The following is a 26,494-nucleotide window of genomic DNA, read 5'->3' as shown; positions in this document are numbered from 1 at the left end:
ACCAAGAAACTCCTCAAGAAGAACTAACACCGCAGGAGAAGCGCCAGGTGGGCGCGGACCGCGAACGCAACTCGCGACGCAGGACAGGACTCTGACAGCTGCCATGACCGCAGATGATGGACAAGCTGAGTGCGGATGAATGTCAGAGCACCAGGGAAGTGCCAATACCTCAGGAGCAGCGCCAGGCAGGCACGGACCGCGAACGGAACACCCGACAAATGACAGGCCTCAGAGAGCTGCCACAGATGGAGACCAAGTTGGGTGCAGACGTGTGAGGGAGCTCCAGGGAAGAGACAACAGCTTACAAGCAGTGCCAGGCGGGCACAGACCACGAATGGATCACCCGAAGCGAGACGGGCCTCAGACAGCTGCCACAACTGCAGATGGTGAATGAGGTGGGCGCGGACATCTGTGGGAGCACCAGGGCAGGGCCAAAACCTCAGGAGCAGCACCAGGCTGGCACGGACCACAAACAGAACGCCCGACACAGGACGGGCCTCAGACAGCTGCCACAGATGGCGACCAAGTCGGGCGCGGACGTCCAAGGGAGCACCGGGGAAGAGGCAACACCTTACAGGCAGCGCCAGGTGGGCGCAGACGGTAGAGAGAGCACCCAGCACTCTCTGGGCATAGATACTGGACAAGATCCTCCAATACGGCAGTCTTAGGTAGCACCTGAAGAAGGCAACGAGTTACGTGGCCGAAATATTGTGCTAAAGCGACACAAACATCCGGCAGTAGACCTGATTATTCCACATGGAAATACAGAACATACTTCTATGCAGTGTCTTGGTGTAAAGTACCTTTGTCCATGTATGCATCTCTATAGAAGTTGTTGACACACATTCTAATTTCCACAGACTCATTGTTGTTTGAGTCACACTTATCTTTCTATCACTGTTTTTTGTTTTGATAAAATAATTGTAGAACCTAGTTTATTTTCTATGTGTCTTACTCCTGCAAGGCCATTAATGACCACACCATCATATGCTCTAACTTAAACAACACCAGAAAAGATTGATTTATTTATGTTAAATATATTAATACATTTTGAATGCTCAAGCAGCATCTAAAAATTAGTTTAACTGTTTCAGCATGATATGGTCTCTCTGTGCTTCAGTGGATGAAGAGGGTCGTAAAAAACTTGACACTCTTATTCGTGGTATGGAAGGATGCTTTCCCTTGAAGGATACTATTTATGAATATTATGTGGATGTAAGATCTCGCAACTTTGCCTGCTGGGAAGTTATGCTCACAGGAAATTGGAAATTTGATAAAGAGTAAGATGCAGCTAATACTTTGTTGGTTTACATGAGATAAGATGATAACAGTTCCCTTCTGAGACAAATAATTTGTCAAAATATTCACTTTACATTAGAATCACTATTTCCATTGTCATTACTGTTAAAACTGCTTTGAGGTGGCATTTGTGGTTAGTATTAAAGTAACAAGAAGTTGTATTTTTCTTTTTTCATTGTAGCCATAGTAACTAGCCTTGGCAAACTAAGGTAATGAACTAAATGGTAAATTTTATAATAAAATCTATCTAATGTCTTTTATAGTATTTTTGCTGTGCCAGTGTGTATTCCAATGTCACAACTTAATCATGAGGGCTTCAGTTTTTATGTAAGAATCTTCAATGGAATGCCAACACATCACAAACATGCATATGAAAATGTTGTTGATTTCCTTTTGCATATTACATCACAGTGAAGCAACTCACACATGTTCAACATACACAGCCGAGTGTGTTGAAAAAAGAATGTCCCACGGTCTCCAGTGAATAATTTATCATACAGCAAGTAATTTACAGTACACTTTAAACACTAAAAGACTGTAACCGAAGCACATATTCTCAAGTAAAAGTGATGTCACAGATTCTTCAGTCATCAACAGAGTTATCTATAAAATAATAACACTCAACTTAAAGAAAAAACTGAAACTCAGAAAAGAATACAAAAATTATTTCTGTATTTTACTAATACACAATGCCATTAGAGCACACCATATTTTTCAATTACCATAGCTTTTATTTCTAAATTTAATTTCTCAGTTACAAAATTATATACCTTTAAATTAGGAACATGAACTTTGGTTTAAGTGTTGATGACTCTTTCTCTTGCTATTTAAAGTAATTCTTTTTCAGATTACCGTTCTTCAAGATCATTGTTCCAACAGTTGATACTGTACGTTATCAGTTTCTTGTTTCAGTACTCCTTTCAAACAGTTATCCTGGACTCCTTGTTGGACCTGTAGGAACAGGTAATACCACTTTGTATTTGATTTGGACATAAAATAACATTATGTTAAACTAAATACCATTCTCTTAACGGACCTTTTATGGGAAGTATAATAATTTTTAATATGTTGATAAATAAATGTTATGTTGTTTATTCCTTCTTTTCTGTTTAGGAAAAACATCTACTGCACAAACTGTCCTTGATTCATTGGATCGTTTGAAATTTTCCTTGCTTGTACTGAACATGTCAGCACAGGTATGAACAAAATATTTGTTAATATATTGTTAGAAACTTTTTTTTATGTATTACTGATGTACAGCTGTAATTTATAGAGAATGTATTCATATAATTATTGTTGAAAAGTTTCCAGCAACATTTTATACTGCTTATTTCTCGGTGAAAATTTAGTTCCATCAGGGATTATAGGGCATGAGTTTGCATTGACACAGTTCAGAATTTCTGGTTTCATGAGCCAAATAATAGGTGAAATTCATCTACTTGTTTGTCAAATCATGTCTAACCAGAAGAAACATTGTCAATTTAGTTCTTTTATTCTTGATAAATGTTACTCTTTATGGGACCTCATAAATCAGCCTTATAGTTTTCCACTCATCATTATCAAATGTCTTATCCTTATAACACTATTTGTCCCATAGAAACATCTTTTTGATTGTAATCACAAGTTTGGATATTTCTACCCTGCCAGGTATGTTCAGTTTATACAGCTATCATCAAATCGTATTTTCCGAATCAGGTTGTTTTGGTTAAATGTGTTCTGAAATCAGTTGTTTGTCATATCTTTTCCTGTGTGACAATCCTTTTCATTAACCAAGGGAAACTCTGGGTTGGAAAATTGACAATATTATGAAAAGCATGGGTTGCTACTCACTGTATAGATGATATGTTGAGTTGCAGACAGGCACAATGAGAAGACTGTTCCACATTTAGCTTTTGGGCAAAGCCTTCTTAAAAAAACACACACATACAGAATGTTCACTCATTATGTCTGCCGGGGGGCCTCATCCAAGATACAGAGGCAGCCTTGCGTTGCATGGGTTCTGAGGCAATCCTCAGTTTGTACAGGTGACTAGCGAAAGTGGTGAAGACTGCTGGCCTTGCCCATAGGATGCAAGTAGAGCTCGCAATTTCCAGCATAGTTCTCAAAGTTGATTGGGGTCCTTTGATAATCTTGTGGTGTTGCAGTTCTTCTTGTTATGTCTGGCTTGCTACAAAATGGGAAGAGGAATTCCACCTTATGCAAGACACTTTTTTTTCTGTTTTGTTTCACCCAGACATGTTTCAGCACATTTTGTGCTATCTTCAGTGGGTTATTTTTTATTTTCTAACTCTAAAATTGTTGTTACATATTAACATTTAGCAAAACTTTTGATACATAATATTTGCAATTGTAAAGGAATAATTGTTGTAAAATATTATACATCATTTGTTCATAGTTCTCTGTTGAGGTACTTATCAATGACCTGATGCACTATGTAACTATTTCTTTTTTATTTTATTTTTATTTTAGTTTTAATTTCATAATTGCTCTTAAACTTTCTTTTAATCTTTGTTGAAGTGCTGCCATGGCAGCCACGTTTTCAATTCACTTTATCATGTTTCAGTGTGTGTTTGAAATATATCTTTTTATCCTAATATTATGATTATATTCCTTCAGGGTTATCTGTTATTCATTCAATAAGACAGGACGTTTGACAAATAACAAAGCCGCTTTTTTTCTTGGGATTTTATTTGTGCAGTCATGCAGTTTTTGCATAAAAATGAAAGATGGTACCAGGCTGTTATGTGAACCACCACAGCTGACGTAAGTCGTGGCAGTGAAATGGTGTGTATGTATCAGTCTGTTGTATGAAATCAGCACAGTGGGATCGGTCATTGTGGAGATGCAACAAAATGGTACAAAGCAACTATCATGTTTGGATGTGCCCATTACCACACCATCAGTGAAGTTGCCCAACTTGTTGGTGTAGTAATGTGGATGGTCCAATATGTTTATGAGGAGTAATGTATCTCTTTTAGCTTATAATGTGGTGAACAGTGATTGTAAAAAGGTGCTAACCATCAGGGACAGGAGACAAGTGCCACTACTTGTCAATGATGGTTGGTTTCAACTACAGGAATTGGTGATGTCAGTGAATGCAGCCCATATAAACTAGTTCTGAACACTCATTGTGAAGGGAATTATGTGCACTGGACATTTGAAGTTACTTATCTCACAAAATATCAATACTCAGAGCAGAGTGTAAAGCTGCATGGTCAAAATGGGCCAAACAACACCAAAAATGGTCAGTAGTTGATTGAAGGCATGTGGTGTGGTCTGACGACTGGTGGTTTTATTTCTTTTGAAGTGATGTAAAGTATGAAATACATTGGTAAGTCAATGAATTGTACTTGTATGTAATTATGTCCACAGGTGATTTTCTGAGATTTTGGGAGTGTTTGTTCACCAGGACCCTGGACCACTCATTCAGGTTACTGTAAACATTCTTGGTGAGCACATCTTGCCATTTCTTCTACATGTTCGTGTTGATTATGCGGCAGATATGTTATATTCTGAGATGACAACAGCCACATTCACAGCACTGCAAACTTACAGTCACGGTTTGATGAACATTCAGACACTGTATCACACCTGAGTTGGCCCGCTAAATCACCCAGTATTAATCCCATTGAAAATGTGTGAGCTCATTTGGAACATTGGATGAAACACCCTAATCCACATCCCCAAACTGCAGTAACTCTAAGGGATCTAATCATCAATGAGGAGCTCCAGCTGGGTACATCATACCTGAAGAAACTTATGTACCTTTTTCTTGTGAGATTGTGATCATTATCGAGGCTGAAGGTGTCGTTCCACTAAGTTAGTGTGAGTTCTTCTGGGAGTTACTAATTTTCTGCCTGGTGTACTTAAGTGCTCTAAAGATTTCTCACTATTGCATGCACTCATCTGTAAATAGCCAACCTATAATCATATGTAATTCATAAAGATAGGTCCTGTAGCTTCACTTGTCCTTCATTATTACATATCTTTTTGATTTAAGGAACACAGAAATAACTTACTAAAATAATTATTTTCTGATGTAAACTGAAAGATGTTTGATGTTGGCATGTAGTGTGCAGACATAATTATAGACTCCACAAATCCATTGGACCACCAATGTAATTTACACTTTACATCACGTGAAACAAGTAAAATCACTGCTTGTCAGACCACACTACATGCCAGCATCAATATTGAATAACAATACACTCCAATATATTTATTTACATTTGTGCTTAGTACAGTTTCTGTGTAAGGAATGGTAGATGATACACTTCTTTATAGCAAATGATAACAATTGTATGAAGAATGGCTTTAAATTCTCCAAAGAGTAACTTTTTTATAGTGGAGTGCATGTCCCCTGTTTTGTGTGCTGATAGGAGGGAATCCTTTGGTCTACTGAGGGACATACCCTCCATTTTAGGTGATGACAAAACAATAAAATGAAAATGGTTGACTTTTGTGTGGCATTGTGACTTCTCCTGTTACTGTGGCTATCATTATGTGACCTTTGCTTTTCTGTTTAACAGAGTACTCCACATTCAGAAGTACCATATTCTTTGAAAGAGTGCTGAGGACCATGCTGTTGAGTCTTCAACAATTTTAAATTCATCTACCCATTCTTCCACCTATCCATCTGCACTTCTTTGCAGTCAGAAATATTCATCTTTAATGTGTATAATTTTGTCAGTCAGCTTCAAATTATTAATATTATTATTACTTGTGAATAAGGCCATGAAAACTATACAAAGTACATATAGATGAGAATTTGACTTCAGCTGTACCCAAATTTCTTGCATGCTCTTTCTGTGAGCTTCCTTTGTCTCTTCAGATCATGTTGATCCACACTTTTTCTATGGCTTTTTCTTCATGGGTAACATGCCGTCCTGATTTTTGGATCTGAAGATGTTGCAGGTTTGAACATCTTCTGAAGTAATTCCTGCCAATTTCAGATCAGTTTTGATCTCTCCAGCCCATTTCATTATATCTGTTTTGGCTTTGCTCCTGTTGTCAAAAAATTGACTGTTTGTTTTGTAAGTCTGTCTGTGTTCTCTCTTTTAATGTGTCCATAGAAGGATCTTAACTTGTGTTTTTCGATATTCGTGTATTGTTTGATTTCCTCATTGCTTCTGGATCAGTATTGTTCACCTACATGTTTGTGACCTAGAATTTTTCTGACAATTTTGCATTCCTTTTTATTGTTAATTTCTTTTATTATTATTCCTGTTTTCCAGACAACATCTCAAAATGTGCAAGATACCATTGAGGGCCGAGTGGAAAAAAGGACAAAAGACATCTATGTACCTGTTGGAGGTAAATGACACTGGTATTACAGAGTTAAGGAAGAAACGATATGGCTCACAGCTTGAGAATATAATGAAAATTCTCTAATTTGAAGTATACATATCACATTTATTTCTCCCTTTCTTTATGCCATTTTAAGCAATGTTGTTTCTCATTATTAATGGTAAGTTTAACTTTCTGCATTCAGTATTGCCTCACATTTCTTTCTGACTTTTTAATACAAAACTCAAGCAATATTAGAATATTTCACATGTCTGAGCTTAACATCATACAGCTAAGAGTGCTTCCATGAGGATTTATGGAATTGGTGGTATAGCCAACCAATGAATAATGTCTTATCTAACCAAAAGAATGCAAAAAGTTGTACTTATAATTCAAGCAATTTAAAAAAGAGAGATTCTCCTGACAGGAGAAATCACTTATGGGACAGCATAAGGCTCTACCTTAGGTCCACTATTGTTCTTCACGTATATTAATGACCTTCCATCTAATATACAAAAAGCAGAATTATTTCTTGTTGTGGATGACATTATTATTGTAATCAGTTCAAATATTCGTATATCAACTGAAGAAATGGTAAATTATGTTCTTGACAGTATTCTTGATTGTTTCCTGTAAACAGTTTCACTCCCAGTTACAAAGAGACAAAACATATTTGGTTCTGTACATCTAAAGGTACTACACTAATGATAAGTATAACACATGATGAGGAAAGAATGACCGGGGTGCAAACTTTAAAATTTTGGGTGTCCATATTGATGAGAATTATAATTGGAAAAATTAAGTTTTGGAACTTGCAAAACAACTTAGTTCAGCCACATTTGCAACATTTTCATTTTGAATCATTGCAAACCTGGAGGAACAACAAATCAGGAAGGTGAAATATATTTCTTATTTTCATTCAGTAATGTCATATGGTCTGCAGCTTGTGGTCTCGCGGTAGCGTTCTTGCTTCCTGAGCACGGGGTCCCGGTTTCGATTTCTGGCAGGATCAGGGATTTTCACCTGCCCTGAGATGACTGGGTGTTGTGTGTCATCTTCATCATAATCATTCACTCCATTACTGTTGGAGGAAGACAATGGCAAACCACCTCCATTAGGACCTTGCCTAGTACAGCGGTGCGGGTCTCCTGCGTCATTCCCTACGCCCTTTCACGAAGCATGGGACTACATTTCCAATGTCGCATGGAATAGTGTTCTGGGATAAGTCATATTTAAGAAAGTCAGTTTTCATTGCCCAAAAACAGGCTGTAAGAACAATATATGCTGTTCACACTCAGTCATTTTGTAGACACCTGCTGAAGGAGTTAGGCATTTTGACTAATGTTTCACAGTGTATGTATTCCCTTATGAAGTTTCATGTAAATAATCCAGTGCTGTAACCAAAATTCTTGACCACTTATTAAGTAATATAAAATGTCTAACTGGCAGCAAAGTTTTGAAAACAAACTGAAACAGTTTCTCCTTGATAACTCATTCTGTTCCATAGAAGACTTTCTATTTTTATAACGTATAGAAGGTGATGGGTAAGAATTAGGAACTCACATGTATGAAATAAAAAACAAATCAAGAGGCCATCATGTAGGCTTATTTACAAGTGAATATGTAATGCGAGTGTAAAACGAGTCGTTCCACATCACTACGATTAATTGTGCAACGGATCCATGGAACATGAAACTGACTACCTGGCAATATGGAAGGAAGATTTTGGCTAAATAATTTAGAAGTCAAGGAGAACACTCTCCAAGTAGTAGAGCCGTTGAGTTGTTGACAGGCACATACAAAAGAAAATGAAAATTTGCTCACTGGGGTTGTCACCTAGCAGGCAGAGTGTAAGAGCACTGGTAGGGTGTGTGTGTGTGAGAGAGAGAGAGAGAGAGAGAGAGAGAGAGAGAGAGAGAGAGAGAGAGAGAGAGTGTGTGTGTGTGTGTGTGCATGCTCTAGCTAACAAAATATTTCTTCCAAAAGCTAACAAGTTTTCATTCTCTTTTGTATGTGCCTATCAATGACTCAATTCTTTTGCTATGCAGTGGGCAGGTATCCTTCCTTTTCTGCAGTCCATACTTTGTTAGAAGCTGTGTTTTGAGGTTCACTCCTGACACTTCCCACACTGTGAAAATGTTACACTTTTAGTCAAATTTCTAATAAATGGTTAGTTCTCTGTTCCTTTTAATGTAAACAATTAATTTCTCATTTTATTAGAAGCTTCGTTCACATTTCATGCAAGAGATACAATTAAAGTGCCAAAGAATACAATTGTACATTTCATCTTAGATTTTTCATTGCTCAAAGAATACAATATTTATTCATAAATATTAAATCTGTAGATCTGCAAATAAGAACTTTGTCATTATACACTCCTGGAAATTGAAATAAGAACACCGTGAATTCATTGTCCCAGGAAGGGGAAACTTTATTGACACATTCCTGGGGTCAGATACATCACATGATCACACTGACAGAACCACAGGCACATAGACACAGGCAACAGAGCATGCACAATGTCGGCACTAGTACAGTGTATATCCACCTTTCGCAGCAATGCAGGCTGCTATTCTCCCATGGAGACGATCGTAGAGATGCTGGATGTAGTCCTGTGGAACGGCTTGCCATGCCATTTCCGCCTGGCGCCTCAGTTGGACCAGCGTTCGTGCTGGACGTGCAGACCGCGTGAGACGACGCTTCATCCAGTCCCAAACATGCTCAATGGGGGACAGATCCGGAGATCTTGCTGGCCAGGGTAGTTGACTTACACCTTCTAGAGCACGTTGGGTGGCATGGGATACATGCGGACGTGCATTGTCCTGTTGGAACAGCAAGTTCCCTTGCCGGTCTAGGAATGGTAGAACGATGGGTTCGATGACGGTTTGGAAGTACCGTGCACTATTCAGTGTCCCCTCGACGATCACCAGTGGTGTACGGCCAGTGTAGGAGATCGCTCCCCACACCATGATGCCGGGTGTTGGCCCTGTGTGCCTCGGTCGTATGCAGTCCTGATTGTGGCGCTCACCTGCACGGCGCCAAACACACATATGACCATCATTGGCACCAAGGCACAAGCGACTCTCATCGCTGAAGACGACACGTCTCCATTCGTCCCTCCATTCACGCCTGTCGCGACACCACTGGAGGCGGGCTGCACGATGTTGGGGCGTGAGCGGAAGACGGCCTAACGGTGTGCGGGACCGTAGCCCAGCTTCATGGGGACGGTTGCGAATGATCCTCGCCGATACCCCAGGAGCAACAGTGTCCCTAATTTGCTGGGAAGTGGCGGTGCGGTCCCCTACGGCACTGCGTAGGATCCTACGGTCTTGGCGTGCATCCGTGCGTCGCTGCGGTCCGGTCCCAGGTCGACGGGCACGTGCACCTTCCGCCGACCACTGGCGACAACATCGATGTACTGTGGAGACCTCACGCCCCATGTGTTGAGCAATTCGGCGGTACGTCCACCCGGCCTCCCGCATGCCCACTATACGCCCTCGCTCAAAGTCCGTCAACTGCACATACGGTTCACGTCCACGCTGTCGCGGCATGCTACCAGTGTTAAAGACTGCGATGGAGCTCCGTATGCCACGGCAAACTGGCTGACACTGACGGCGGCGGTGCACAAATGCTGCGCAGCTAGCGCCATTCGACGGCCAACACCGCGGTTCCTGGTGTGTCCGCTGTGCCGTGCGTGTGATCATTGCTTGTACAGCCCTCTCGCAGTGTCCGGAGCAAGTATGGTGGGTCTGACACACTGGTGTCAATGTGTTCTTTTTTCCATTTCCAGGAGTGTACTTAAACTGCTACAGTAATGTATTTAGTTTAGTGTAAAATGAGATGAATTTGATACAGTAACTTGGTTTTGATATGTCACTGATTTAAGAGATCCATTCTAAATGAACTGGTCTTTTAGTTTTTATTTATCATGTTCTATATATTTCCTCATGAAGTGCAGCTTTCAGGGGTGTGAAAATACAGGAGTTATACATTATCAAAGAAAGCAGTTATTAAACACTGCATTGTAACTATCATTAATTTTCTGTAGATTGTTTGTTATTACATGTGCTAAACATAACACAGTAAAAAAATTAAAGGAGAACCACAACATTGGAGTAGAGGCATCTGTTTTCTTCAGTTATGCTAAGTAGTTGATATTAATCTCCTGCTGCAAGGTTTTTTCCAGTATCTACATGATCATGTCCATAGTGATATTGATCATAGTACATCAGTTATTAGAACAAAACCTTATTAGGAACCACACAATAGCTGCAGTCGGTGAATCTTCAACATGACTCTTCAATTACTGTAATTATGAATTGTGGGGCTCCACCTGCATAAAATCCACAATTTGTTGCTTGCTTTAACAACAGAGAACTATGTACAATGAATATTGTTACTTGTCATATAACTAATAGGAATCTTCCTCCTTGAATCAAGATCTCAGAATATTTGCCACAAGAGTGCCAAAAAACATCTGTTTTTACTGTCCTTTTAAACTTACTAATGGCACTTTGTGTGTGTGTGTGTGTGTGTGTGTGTGTGTGTGTGAATGGGAGTTTAAGTGTTAGCCGCAGAACAAGGATGTCCGCTCTGAACCTAAGACTAGAAGGCAAATTTTACAGGAAGTTATTTTTCTTTTTTGTGTTGTGTTTGTGTGAATTACAGATGAACTGAAACTGCCATTTATTATTGGTATTAAATACTTTCACGGAAATGTGCTGGGAAATTAGTTTAAGGTTTCCCTGATTTTTGAAGAGGCCTGTACAACACATGCTGTTAACTGCTCCTTTGTGTTACTCAGTATATTTCATTTCTGTTTAACATGCCATCTGTGTATGCACATTAAATTTTTGCTGTATGTTTTTATTTTTAGGCAAAATAATGATAACATTTATGGATGACCTCAATATGCCTGCAAAAGAAGAGTATGGCTCACAGCCTCCTCTTGAGCTAATTCGTCAGTGGATAGATTATGGCTTTTGGTATGATCGACAAAAACAAAAAAAGAAGTACATCAAGGTAACTGCTACTTAGAGATAGAGAGAGAGAGAGATTATTACCCCATGGAAAGTACAAGTATACGGGCTGAGCTTGGCAAATTTGTGGAATGTTACTGTTGTTTTGTTGCAGTATGCGTACTAGGTCTACTAATAAAGGAAACAAATTTCCTATGTGATTTCACAATAACTGTGAATAATTTTCTGAATAAAACTGTCTAGATTGCTTAATAAATTTCTTCATTGTTCCATTTTGGCTACCGCCATTATCAGATATGTGCAATTAAGATTAAAGGAACCTAAAGAGCTACAGACATTTACATAACATGAAGCGCAAAAGATTGAAAGCTAAAAAATATTTATAGAAGTTCACTCACCAAAAACTTAGAACTTGCAAAACAAGGTTCAGCATCAGTATTGAAACCTATACCTAGTCGGGACATGACTAACATCTTGGCTTACAAAATCATAAAAAAGCTGTCAGTTGTAGCTGCAAGGTGGTGCTTGTATGGGTGACATTGCCTTCAAATTTTTCTTTCACGCTTATAAAAAGACAGATCATCTGTAAATTACAAACATTCAGATTCAAATAATAAAAAAATATTCAAACAAGTATAGTTGCATACTCATATAATTATCCTTTTCAGCTGGTGGCAATTAATCCTTGTTGAGTTCATCTAAATTTAACACTAAGTATTCACTGAATGTATGATAATATCTGTACAACAGCCACATGAATTTTGTATCAGATACATTTTACATTAGCATGATCTTGTGATTATAAAAGTATTTCTATCTGTTATTATTACATCTGTCCAATAAATGTAAAACTATGCCCCATGAAATAAAATGTAGAAGGGAGGATGACCTCAGGCACGTCCAATTGATTCGGCTTGTATTTGGCAGGTCACTTGTGTACCACCTAAGATATTTTGGCTCAGTAATCTCCCCAACAGTTTGTGAAGTGTAATTAACTCAAAACTAATAGTTAATTCAAAACTGAGCAATTATCATCATCATATATAGTGTCCCCAAACAAATATTGTCCTAGAAATCTAGGAATGAAACTTTTATGACTGCTGCTTAGGGACCCAAAAGGTAATACTGTTCAGTTTAAGCCTAACTGATATAATTACCTTATTAATCCTCCTACTCACACCAGTTCCAGTACTGTGGTGGAGGGAACAACCGCAGAATGCATTTGGGAATCAGGCACAGGTTATCTTCTCCCCAACCAGTTAGTTGCCTTGGACGCTATGGCACTGACACTGTCATTGAACAGTGTTTACCTTATGTGCGTGTAAGTGGCAGTCATAAAAGTTTCTCTCCTCTATTTCTAATAAAATATGCATTTGTGATGATGAAAAATGCTCAGTTTTCAACTATCTCTTGAGTCTGTCAAATCTTTAGGAGTGGTTTCCTAAAAAGTGGGGATATTTTGGCTCTGTACTGCCCTCTCCACTTTAAGAGCAATCAACTTAAAATTGACAGGATCAGTAGGTAATTGAAAACTGAGCATTTTTTGTGAAAAGGGGGTGGGGAGGGGGGGTATTGAAAAAAAATCTTAGAGGCTTTTATTTTAGGTGGTATACAAGCCAAATTGGTTGGTCATGTGTGAGGCCTTTCCCTTGTTAACCAAACAATTTACTATAGTATGTAAAATAGTAAAGCAGGTTATAAAGATTAAAATCATCTGTTTATTAAATTAAAATATTTTTGACAGCAGTTCCAACTTTCCTGGTGGCCAGAATCTGCAGTTTTGTTTGATTTTGTGAGCCAAGGTTTTATTTGATGCCTAGAGTAGGTGTAGAGTTTTATGACTGACATTGAACATTTCTTTGTAAGTTCTAAGTTTTTGGTGGGAGAACTTTAATAAATATTTCTTAAGTTTTAATTGTTAGTATTTTGTAGCTTGATTTTATGTAACAAATGCCTCGGTCTTTATTTTCCGTTAATCGTTATTTCAGATATCTGATGAAGACCAGCTGATATGGCATAGTAAAGAAACTTATTAAGGAATTTAGATCGTTTTATTCATAAAATTACCATCTTTATATTGTCGGATCATGAATATAAATCTCTATGATTTCTAATGTATGGCTCTTAAGTCTGCCACTAGAACTTGTTTTGCAAATGCCTCAATATTTCTACGTAGTTACCAGTTTTGGTTTGGCTCTCAGGCACAACGACATTTCAGCAGCAGCACCAATAAATAAGGTCATAAAAAAATAGAAGGCCACAGCTTGGCTCACTCTAAAGGGCTCTGGACACATTACTGTCATCTGACTGTGAGCAACTCAATCTCACATGCATGGCTTTCAAAGAAGACTGTTGCAGTGTGATACCAGAAATTGCTACTTGTCCATAGTAACCAGCAATCACCTCTTGATGACACTGAGCAACTACCTTGAAAAAATACTGTGGAATTCACAAAATGTGATCCAGGAGCAGATCCGGGAGCCATATATTGAGCAGATCTGAGGGAAACCCTGAAGAGTCAAATCCTCTCTGAACTTAGTTATTCATTGGGTTACACCTGACTAACATTAGAGTTGTAAAAAGAGTGAAGACAGTAAGACCTAAGGCAACACATATGATATGTAAACATATAACCAAATGAAAATGGGTATAGTTTACTGAAACTGCTTATGGCTGAAATAAGAAAGAAAAAATGGTACTGGTTTTGGCAGAGAGAAAGCAAAGGTAGATAAATTGCTTCTGTGAGGATACAGAATTTGAGTGAATTAATTTCCAAAATTTTATCGTACACACTTAGAGTTGCAAAATTGTCTGCACACATTGTGTCGACAAGCAGTCTTGTTATAGTTCTGATTATGAAGCAAAGTAGTCCCAGGCTATGTTATTTGTATGCAGATGATATCCTGCACATGTTCAAATTTTTGGTTTGTGTTTTACTACTGTATTTGTTTTAAGTATTTCTTAGGCAGCATGTGGTGTATGGAGTTCGTCAGCAGCTGCAGCATGGAGCTACCAGCACCATACACAGTGCCAATGAGGGCCTCAGAGCACTCTATTACATGAAAAATGGTAGAGGAGCCAGTTAAAAATGCCAAGAAATACGTAAAACGAGAATTTATGTAAAACTTTTGGTTTCAGTGTGAGGTTAGTTTTGGCTCAAGTCAGACAAATGGAATAAAAGTAAATCATTGTTTGAAAAAGGTGGAAATTATTCCACTCAAACAATAATAGAAGATAAACTAATGTATACAATTAAAGGAAAGCAATTGTGGGATTGGTGCCACCTTTCACTATTCACTTGCAGGTCCTGATATGGATTACATAAACAGTTCATATCTTCCATGCCTATAGGAAAAGCCTGTAGTTAATATATTATTTGCATGATTTTGGTGCCACCTGCTGTCACATGGCTACATGCTGAAAAGTGAATCTGTAAAAATCCAAGGAATATAATAAAGAAAGGTGTAGGAATTCAAAATGGACAAATATTACACAGTTTTTGGAAATTCAGAAAGAAGAAAAGTCTTATTGAAAAGCAAACATGCATCACTTTGATTATGAATCTGCTCTTTGCTATCCAGAATTTGTTCGCCACCTTTCACTTGGTGACTGTGGCAGGGAAGATTGAATCTGTAAAAAGTTAAGAAATTTGGACTATGTTGCTATGCACTTTAAGTGCTACAGACAGTAATCAAGATTGAGCAACTGTACAACTTAAAAAGAATGGAAGACTTTATGAGCATTTTAAATTTATTACGAAACTGAACATGGGACTAAGCACTTCCTTTCTAAAGTGATTTAACAGGCTATTTAAAAGTGATATTTATATTAAAGTACCATGATTTAGTGATGCATGAGTTATATGCATAATATTTAAAACTGATGTTGAGTCAGCATTGATCAGAGGTCAGTTTACTTAATGTTTCAAGAAGGTGTCATATGCTTTGTAATTGAAACTCCAAACAGTTTTAAAATACCCTGGTGTCCAAAATTAAAGCTATAAACTTTTATTTCCCCATATTGTGTCTAATTCATGATGTACTTGTAGAGACTGTCAACCAGATCTTCATACAATCTTGCTCTGCATGGAAGATGGCACTCTGGTCAATGGAGAGCCATGCCAATGACGTCGTCAGGGCACCTATGAAACAAGGTATGTTTGCCAGATGGTCCCACATCCACAATTGCTGTGTACACAGTCACAGATGGTGAAGTCTGTCACAGAGAAGATACCTACCAGAGTCTCTGCAGTGGAGGACCATAGAAAGAACGGCAGCAGTACATTCACAAGCTGATGTGGCTGATGGCTTAGCGTGAATCGTTCTGTTGCTCCTTGGATGTTGCAACAGTTTATAGAGACCGAAACTGTATCTCAAAGACCATGGCAGGGCTGACCACATGCAACTTCACAAGAGAGGACCATCATTTGGCTGTAAGGGCACGACAGTACTGCCTTAGTAATGCGCGGCATCTGGCATGTGGGCTTGCAGCTTCCACTGAACATGTTGTATCAATGTAAACGTTATGCAGAAGGCTTCAGCAGAGTGGCCTTTAGTGTCGGGAGACCTGCTGTATGTCTACCTCTGACGCATCTTGACAGAAGGGAACGTGTAGAGTGGGGTCATCAACATGCCACCTGGGTGGTTGATCAATGGCCCAATGTTGTTTTCACAGATGAGTCCCAATTTAGTCTCAAGAGTAATTCTTGATGGATTCATATCTAGAGGGAATGTGATACACCATTTCAATATCGTGGAAAGAGACCAATATCGAGGAGGATTCCTAATGGTGTGGACAGGGATTATGTTTACCATTCAAACACCTCTTGCTGAAATTGTACCGGTGAATAAAGAAGGTTTAACTACTGTCAGGTATCGTTATGAGATCTTGGGACCTTACATGCAGTTGCTGCAAGGTGCTGTGGGCCCAGACTTGATAGACGATAATGCCCAACCTCAGAGAGCACGGGTGGTTGATGTTTTCTTGGAAATGGAAGATATTGCACACATGGAATGGTCTGCTTGCTCTCCTGATTTTAATCCCATTGAGCATGTATGGGATGCACTAGGTAGATGGCTTCCATCATGTCAGCATCCACCGACCGCTCTCCAAGACTGCGAGCTGCTCTGCAGGAAGAATAGGTGTTACTGCCTCAACATGAGATTGATGACACCATTTACAGCATCCCTCCACATTGTCAGGCTTGTATTGTTGCCAGGGCAGGTCACACCCAATAATGAGCACAATAACCAGTTGTCGGAATGTGTGTGCCAATCCGATAAGTTGAAGAAAAAAAAAAAAAAAATGTAAAATGTTTTTGTCCACTGTTATGCATATCGCAGTTGTGTATGTTCTTAATTCTTTGCATTGTTTTTACTTTACTATCACATGTTTACACTGTTTTGTGGCAAAATAAAAGCATCTTTGCAAAATTTCTGTTTGTTGCTTTAATTCTGGACACCAGTGCAATTAATAACACATTCACAGACAACGTAAGAGTATATTTATCATAGCAACAGTACCACACAAGAGGAGACATTTAACAGCAAGAGCAAACAATAATAATTATTGTTCTGGAATATTTAATGGTCAGTATTAAATACAAAGAATATTTTTGGGGAACTGAATGTAATTTTGAGTGATTAAGAAGCAGAAGTTGAAAGTTGGCAACAAATTTAGGAGTAGATTGGAATCCATCATATCATCCCCTTGTGCGCAGCAATTGTTGAATATAGACAGTGGAGAAAAGAACAGCAGTTGATAATGATCTTCTTTTTTTTTTTTTTTTTTTTTTTTTTTTTTTTTTTTTTTTTTTTTTTTTTTTTTTTTTTTTTATACAGAAGTGTAACATAACCTGAAACCATTGGTTACATAGTTGAACAGGATGTGAGCAACGGCTTCAGTTTACACTATGTGATCAAAAGTATCCGGGCACCTGACTGAAAATGACTTACAAGTTTGTGGCGCCCTCCATCGGTAATGCTGGAATTCAGTATGGTGTTGGCACACTTTTAGCCTTGATAACAGCTTGCACTCTCACAGGCATGCGTTCAGTCTGATGCTGGAATGTTTCTTGGGGAATGTCAACACATTCTTCATTGGTGCTTCACTGAGGAGAGTTATCGATGTCGGTCGGTGAGGCCTGGCATGAAGTTGGCATTCCAAAACATTTCAAAGGTGTTCTACAGGATTCAGGTCAGGACTCTGTGCAGGCCAGTCCATTACAGGAATGTTATTGTTGTGTCACAACTTCGCCACAGGCCGTGCATTATGAACAGTTGCTCAATCATGTTGAAAGATGCAATTGTCATTCCCGAATTGCTCTTCAACAGTGGGAAGCAAAAAGGTGCTTAAAACATCAATTTAAGCCTATGCTGTGATAGCGCCATGCAAAACTAAAAGCCCCCTCCATGAAAAACACGACCACATCATAACACCAGTGCCTCTGAATTTTACTGTTGGCACTACGTACATTGGTAAATGATGTTCACCGGGCATTCACCATGTACCCACACACTGCCATCGGATCGCCACTTTGTGTACTGTGAAAAGTCACTCCATACGTTTTTCCACTATCGTCCAATGTTTTCACTCCTTACATGAACCTAGGCGTCGTTTGACATTTACTGGCATGACGTGCGTGGCTTATGAGCAACCGCTCGACCATGAAATCCAAGTTTTCTCACCTCACACCTAACTGTCTTAGTACTTACAGTGGATCCTGGTGCAGTTTGGAATTTCTTTGTGATGGTCTGGATAGATGACTCCCTATTATACACGTTATGACCCTCTTCAACTTGCAGTGGTCTCTGTCAGTCAACAGAGGAGGTTGGCCTGTACACTTTTGTGTTGTTTCCATTTCACTATCACATCGGAAACAGTGGACCTAGGGATGTTTAGGAGTGTGGAAATCTCGCGTACAGACGTATGACACAACTGACACCCAATCACCTGACCACGTTCGAAGTCCTGGAGTTCCGCGGAGCACCCCATTCTACTCTCTCACGATGTCTAATGACTACTGAGGTCGCTGATATAGAGTACCTGGCAGTAGGTGGCAACACAATGCACAGAATATGAAAAATGTATGTTTTTGGGGGTGTCTGGATACTTTTGATCACATAGTGTATGTTAGAGTTATGTACGCTCTATAGCAACCAATATTGTTTGCATGTTACAGTTTGGACAAACATCAGCTGCTGTCATATGCAATGAAGATGACTATGTAATGGTTGAAATCTAGATCCGCTTATAAAAAATAAAAAATAAAATTAAAAAATAAAAAATAAAAAAATAAAAAAAATAGATTTCATGATCGATTGCTGTTCTTTTTTCCATTGTGTAAATACAGAATCTATGCTTACACTATTTGCTTGATGGGTATGAATATTGTTTTCTGGGAGGAATAGTTTGAGACAGCAGTGATAGAGAACACATTGAGTGTGCTACACCTGTCTAGTGGTGATTTGCACCTAGTGTTCACAGTCAGTAGTTACACACATTGGGAGCAACCATTTTCAATTGCAATTGGCTTCCAGTGCTGATCAAGAGCAAGTAATCTCTACAGACGAGCAGTGGATGCAGCCTTTATGAACTCTAATGAGGGTTCACTTTGTCAAAACATGGTGTGTTCGGTTTAAATAAGATACTATATATTGGGTAGTGGACTTTTAATTTTAATTAATACAGTGACCTGGTTAGGTAATTGGCAATTTGTATAGTGAATTTGTTAGGCTAATTCCTGTTTAGACATTGATATTATTTAGTGAACTTCATTGGTTTATGAGCAATTTGGGAAAAAATAGATCACCTACTATTAGAGCCTTTGTACCTAATGTCAACGCCAATCCTGTAACTCAAGAATCATTATTTGTGAGGAGGTTAACAGCAATGACTCTCATAGATGGAAATGAGGGTTTAGGGAAATAAAACTTGTTCTTAAATAGATAATGGATTGTCCAAAATAGACTAAATATGTTGTCAAATACACTCCTGGAAATTGAAATAAGAACACCGTGAATTCATTGTCCCAGGAAGGGGAAACTTTATTGACACATTCCTGGGGTCAGATACATCACATGATCACACTGACAGAACCACAGGCACATAGACACAGGCAACAGAGCATGCACAATGTCGGCACTAGTACAGTGTATATCCACCTTTCGCAGCAATGCGGGCTGCTATTCTCCCATGGAGACGATCGTAGAGATGCTGCATGTAGTCCTGTGGAACAGCTTGCCATGCCATTTCCACCTGGCGCCTCAGTTGGACCAGCGTTCGTGCTGGACGTGCAGACCGCGTGAGACGACGCTTCATCCAGTCCCAAACATGCTCAATGGGGGACAGATCCGGAGATCTTGCTGGCCAGGGTAGTTGACTTACACCTTCTAGAGCACGTTGGGTGGCACGGGATACATGCGGACGTGCATTGTCCTGTTGGAACAGCAAGTTCCCTTGCCGGTCTAGGAATGGTAGAACGATGGGTTCGATGACGGTTTGGATGTACCGTGCACTATTCAGTGTCCCCTCGACGATCACCAGTGGTGTACGGCCAGTGTAGGAGATCGCTCCCCACACCATGATGCCGGGTGTTGGCCCTGTGTGCCTCGGTCGTATGCAGTCCTGATTGTGGCGCTCACCTGCACGGCGCCAAACACGCATACGACCATCATTGGCACCAAGGCAGAAGCGACTCTCATCGCTGAAGACGACACGTCTCCATTCGTCCCTCCATTCACGCCTGTCGCGACACCACTGGAGGCGGGCTGCACGATGTTGGGGCGTGAGCGGAAGACGGCCTAACGGTGTGCGGGACCGTAGCCCAGCTTCATGGGGACGGTTGCGAATGATCCTCGCCGATACCCCAGGAGCAACAGTGTCCCTAATTTGCTGGGAAGTGGCGGTGCGGTCCCCTACGGCACTGCGTAGGATCCTACGGTCTTGGCGTGCATCAGTGCGTCGCTGCAGTCCGGTCCCAGGTCGACGGGCATGTGCACCTTCCGCTGACCACTGGCGACAACATCGATGTACTGTGGAGACCTCACGCCCCACTTGTTGAGCAATTCGGTGGTACGTCCACCCGGCCTCCCGCATGCCCACTATACGCCCTCGCTCAAAGTCCGTCAACTGCACATACGATTCACGTCCACGCTGTCGCGGCATGCTACCAGTGTTAAAGACTGCGATGGAGCTCCGTATGCCACGGCAAACTGGCCGACACTGACGGCGGCGGTGCACAAATGCTGCGCAGCTAGCGCCATTCGACGGCCAACACCGCGGTTCCTGGTGTGTCCGCTGTGCCGTGCGTGTGATCATTGCTTGTACAGCCCTCTCGCAGTGTCCGGAGCAAGTATGGTGGGTCTGACACACCGGTGTCAATGTGTTCTTTTTTCCATTTCCAGGAGTGTAGATGACAGACTTTCTGTGATGGATGAATGATTTGCTAACGTAGATGATAAACTTCTTGATTTGGATTCTGAATGAAATGAGAGAATGGACAAACTAGAAAATAGAGTAGAATTAGGCCTGAAACATGCACAAGATTGAGATGATCATCTAAAATAGGTAGAAAAAATGTTGCACCACAGCTTTTCCTGAGATAACGACCTGCTCCTGCATTGATTCAGCAGAACGACATCATGTGGAGGGAAGCACATGTCAGCTCAGTTCCTAAGTGCTATGGCACAACAGTGAATATTAAGTATACAAGAACACTTATTCCATATGTGAAGAAGCAAGACAGCTTCTCTGAAAGCTGAAGTTGTGACTCTACAGCACCAGCAGGGCTTCTAAAGGAACTGGAAAGACAGGAAAACCAGCGCAAATGAACTGATAGTTGGCCAACAGTGATGCCCAGACATCGATGCCTGTTACAGCTTACAAGCCAACAGCAGTGCCATTGTGGAAACACTAGCCAGCCTAGCTCAGAAATGTACCACGTTATTTAGACCCTCAGTCTCAGTAGCATTCAGCTGTGCACAGTATGGCCGGTAATGCAGTCGACTCCAGAGCCTATAAGGAAGAGAAGAAAACAGCATGCAGTCCAAGATGAAGCAGGTAGCCACTGCAGACAGACTTCAATGTTAATAGTAGTGAGCCCCTGCCTGAGCTATATCTTTATATAGTCAGTTTGGCACTTTCATGCAGTAGATGCACCCATTGACTCACCTTCCTGGTGAGCTGTGGGTTCAAACCTGGGCTTTTTAACTGCCCTCCTGCGCTGTCACTGTCGTCCACCCCATTCTGGCCTATATTGTTGCTGTCCATCATCCATAATGGATGCATTCCATCTTCGTCATCCATGTTGCAGGCTCTGTCTGACCCTTCTTACTCTGGTGGGCTTTACACCACCACTATGGAACCAGGATGGCAGGAAGAGCTGCCTTTTATTGTCCATCACCAGTAGCCACCGCTATTGTGCATCTGCATTCTTCCATTGTTCTGACTGCAGCACAATGCTACCAGCCGCAATTGCCATATGCCGCCTTTCTTGAGGGCAACTGCTGACACAGGTACACTCCAGCAGCCATGGCTGACCATGGATACTGATTGCTCATCAAGCTTTGATTCTGTCATGTAACTTATGAATAAAAGAATTTCTTACCACAGGAATTTAAAGGTGCTGTTTGTGAAGGCTGAGGAGCATGCTGACCTTCCTCATTTCGGAGGTAATACGAGAGCATATTATTCTGGCATGCCGTCATTAAGATGCACACAGTGCAATTTGTCAGGCCACAGCTCACCTTTCACTCTGTCAGCTCACCTTTCACTCTGTCAGTAGTATGTGCCTGCACTACGGAAGTTATGCACAGCAGTTTTTAGAGTCAAGATGCAAAGGTTGAGAACATTTTTGTTGCTATTCTACAATGATGGCAGTGGCTCTGCTTGTTTACTTATTATGTGTATTTCGTTTGCTATTTTTTAGTGGGTAAAGGGTTTTGCAATGTCAGAGTCAGGTACACAGAGTGTTTCCTCACAGGACATGTTTCAACTTTAACAAAACAAATGAAGTTAAAAAGGATAACTCACAGGTACTCAAGGAGTTAGCTCAAGCCAAGGTAGGGAGAGCTTCATCCATTGGAGCCACACCTTTGCCATATTTGGCTGTGGCCAGTCTGATTATCCCTTTTTGGGCAAAACAACTGAAGATATGAAGATATTTATAGCTGCCTTTGAAACAACTGCAAGGCTAGGTATCTGGACAGATGAAATACTGTTGCAAATGGTGGGACTGTGCTTAGTAGATGAGGCAATAATGTGTATAATGTGTCATCAGAAATTGAAAAATGCTTGTTTGTTTCAGCAGCTGATAGGCTTTTACAAAACTAATGAAAACAGAATAATAGCAGGTTCTCTCAGGAGCAGCTCACGAGGGGACTTCACTGCAAGGAGATATTTTTATTTATTTATTTATTGAATTCAAATATCAATCTCCCCAAGTAGTTCAAAGCAAACTCTCAAAAATACTGGAGAAGCATGACTTTGAAGTTCACCAAACTCCCTAAATTCACTAAAGTAACAAAGTAAAGTAAAGTCACTAAAGATATGACAGTTTGTAATGAGCTTTATGGCACTGTCAGTAGCCAGAACAGAACACTGCTAAATTATATAGGAAGAAGAAAATAAAAAATGATGGGGCACATAATGAGACACAACCAGTTCCTAAAGAATGTATTTGAAGGAAAAGTTCAAGTCTCATTTTGAGCATTACCTTTTCTTTCGTTTTCCACATTCAGTTCAAATACCTACAACATTTAAATATAAAGTTCATCAGATTCATGCCAATTTACACATATCAAATTATAATACATCATCATAAACTAAAGGCTACGCCTTGTCGATTTAGCCACGTCCCTCTCTCCATTGTCATCCTCTTCAATTCTTCGTACAATTTAATCCCCATATCTTCTTTGATGTTATTAAAATATGTTGATCTTGGCCTGCCTCTTGGTTTTTTCCCCTGAAACTTTTCCTTCAAATACATTCTTTAGGGACTGGTTGTGTCTCATTATGTGCCCCATCATTTTTTATTTTCTTCTTCCTATATAATTTAGCAGTGTTCTGTTCTCATTCACTTCTCTTAAGACCTGTTCATTACTTTTTCTATCTACCCATCTTGTTTTCATCATTCTTCTCCATATCCACATTTCCATTGCTTCCAGTCTCTTTTTCCCTGCCTTTCCCAGAGTCCACGCTTCACATCCGTATGTTAAGACACCCCAGACAAAAGTTTTGGCAAACTTTTTCCTACTCTCTAGGCTTATATGATTGTCTGTTAGTAAATTCCTTGTATTTTGGAAAGCTTGCTTTGCCAACGCTATTCTTCTCTTTATATCTGTGATACATTTATTGTCTTCAGTGATTGTGCTCCCCAAATAATAGAAGTTCTCAACCTGCTCTAGAACATCATCTTCTAGTTTAATATTAACTTTACCATTTTCTTTTGTCTTCCCTACTACCATAGTTTTTGTTTTCTTCTTATTTATTTTTAGATTAAATTCTCTTAGGATTTTGGCTAATTTTAGTAACATAAACTCCATCCCCTCTACTGAGTCAGCAAGTACTACTATATCATCTGCGAAACGGATACAGTGTTTTCGTTCCCCATTAATTTAAATTTCTTTGGTTATTCTTTTCAATTTTTCAATAGTTTTTTCAATAAATAAGTTAAACAGATTTGGCGATGATGGGCATCCTTGCCTTACTCTCCTCCTTATTTTTGCTTTCTTCTTCACACCATTCACTTCTATTTCTGCTTCCTGCCTTTTATACAGGTTCCAGATTAATCTTCTGTCCCTCCATTCAAGATTTATTTCCTTCATTGTTCGGAATAACAATTTCCAATTAACCATGTCAAATGCTTTTGGAAATCTATAAAGGTCAAGTAGGTTTTCCTAGTAACTCCAATTCGTCTTTCTAATACCATTCTCAGAGCTAGTATTGCCTCTCTAGTTCCTTTTCTGGATCTGAAACCAAATTGGTCTTCTCCTAGGTTTGCCTCAATTTTCTTTTTTATTAGATTTTTTATTATGTTTAACATTATTTTGGAAGTGTGGGATAGTAAGGAGATAGTTCTATAGTTCTCGCAGTCCAGAGCATTTTTTTAATTTTTTTATTTTATTTTTATTTTTTTATAATGATTATTACTGTTTTGCCATTAAGCAAATCTGTAGGTAGTTCTTTTCCATTTTCATAGTACCCTTTAATAACTTTATATAAGTACTCTTTTGTTGATTCTCCATTTTCCTTCAGTATTTCTGCTGGGATGTTATCTGTGGCTGTCACTTTGCCATTACTTAGATCATTCAAGGCACTGTGGAATTCCTCTTTAGATATGGGTAGCCCTATCATGTCGATATCCACACTACTCTCTTCTTCCAGAATTTCCCCCTCATTAGCAGTATCTTCTCCTTCATATAGTTCCTCAATATACTCTTTCCATCTTTCACATACATCCTCTAATTTGAAAAGTAGGTCACCGTTTTTATTGTTGACCATATTTGTTTTTGTTCTTGGCTTTATCTGCATTGATTTAATTAGAGTAGGCTCTATCAATTTGACCTCCACTTAGATCTTGTTGAATTTTCTTATGTTTGTCGTGCATCCACTTTTCTTTTTCAAATCTACATTTCTGTGTAATTGCATTTTTTATTCTTTCGTACTTATTGAAATCATTTTTCCTCAGCCTGTTTCGTTCTTCAGCAAGGTCTAGTATTTCCTTGGTCATCCATGGTTTCCTTGGTGCTAGTTTCCTTAATCCTACTAGTTCTTTAGCAGCTACTTCTATGGTCTCCTTGAATCCTTCGCATCCTTCCCTGTTACCTATCAGGTTATCAGTCAATTCTTTCATGTCTGCAGCTACTTACTTTTCCTTAAGTTTTTCTCCAAACCGTCTGTGTTGGTTAGTTATTTTATATTTCTTAAATCTGCTACTATAGTCTGCTACCACTAGAACATGGTCACTGTCTATATCATATCCAGGGTATGTGTGTGTAGACTTTATTTGATTCATAAATTTCTTCTTGACTAGGATATAATATACCTGATACATTTTGCCATCTGCTGGACTTTTCCATGTATATCTTCTTCTCTTGGGCATTTCAAAACACGTGTTGGTGACTATCATCTTATTCTGTTCTCAGAAATCTAGCAACCTTACTCCTCTAGCATTCATTTTTCCTAGCCCAAACTTGCCATTCCATAAGCCTTTGTTATCTTCACCAGTTGATGCATTGAAATCATCAGTTATGATAAGATTGTCCTTTTTTTTTTAACCAGTTTCATTAAGTCATCAATTTGCTCATATACTACTTCTATGTCCTCACCCTTGCTATTGTTGTTGATAAGTAAGCTGCAATTACACACAAATCCATGGGTTGTGCTTCAGTTTTAATCATCATTATCCTATCACTGCAATGGTGTGTGTTCAACACTTTGTTCTTCCATTTTCCTCTCAAAATTATAGCGACACCATTTCTTCCTGTTCAAGCACTACCATTGTGAATGATCATCCCCTGACATAAAATCACCGTTACTGCCCCATCTTGTTTCACAGATTCCTAATATGTCCAGCTGCGACTTTTCCATCAGCATCTTAACCTCTTCTATTTTTCCCAGCTTTTAATAGGGTTCTGACATTCCATGTTCCAATTCTCATCTGTTCTTTTATTCCTTTACTCCTTACAGCCTTGCCCAAGACATCAAACCCCAGAGATCTGAATGAGGGAATTGAAACTCCAGAAAATTTTGAATTGGACATAGCCATGTTTCTATTTGGGAATCCTGTATGGGATTGTTAATGCAGTGGTTTCCTGTTCCCTTCTACATCCTCCTGCCATTTACCGTGTTAATGGTTTCTCTGCCTTTAGGGACAATTTCTCATCCCTGGGCAAAGGGGTGCCCCTTCCTTACCTGCTCATCTGTCCCTT

The 26,494-nt window shown here is 39.6% G+C and overlaps 1 protein-coding gene across 1 annotated transcript in view; it reads left to right on the top strand.

The window, feature by feature from the left end:
• Positions 1–26,494, top strand: part of LOC126417162 (dynein axonemal heavy chain 2) — a 959,377-nt gene that overhangs the window by 535,136 nt on the left and 397,747 nt on the right. Inside the window, 5 exon segments of the mRNA XM_050085060.1 lie at positions 1,095–1,280; positions 2,147–2,262; positions 2,413–2,495; positions 6,534–6,612; positions 11,462–11,607. Of these exon segments, the coding sequence (XP_049941017.1) occupies positions 1,095–1,280; positions 2,147–2,262; positions 2,413–2,495; positions 6,534–6,612; positions 11,462–11,607 (610 nt within the window).

Source organism: Schistocerca serialis, chromosome 8 (genome assembly GCF_023864345.2).
Source record: "Schistocerca serialis cubense isolate TAMUIC-IGC-003099 chromosome 8, iqSchSeri2.2, whole genome shotgun sequence".
In the NCBI taxonomy this organism is placed as follows: domain Eukaryota; kingdom Metazoa; phylum Arthropoda; class Insecta; order Orthoptera; family Acrididae; genus Schistocerca; species Schistocerca serialis.
This window is presented reverse-complemented; position numbering and strand designations above follow the sequence as displayed.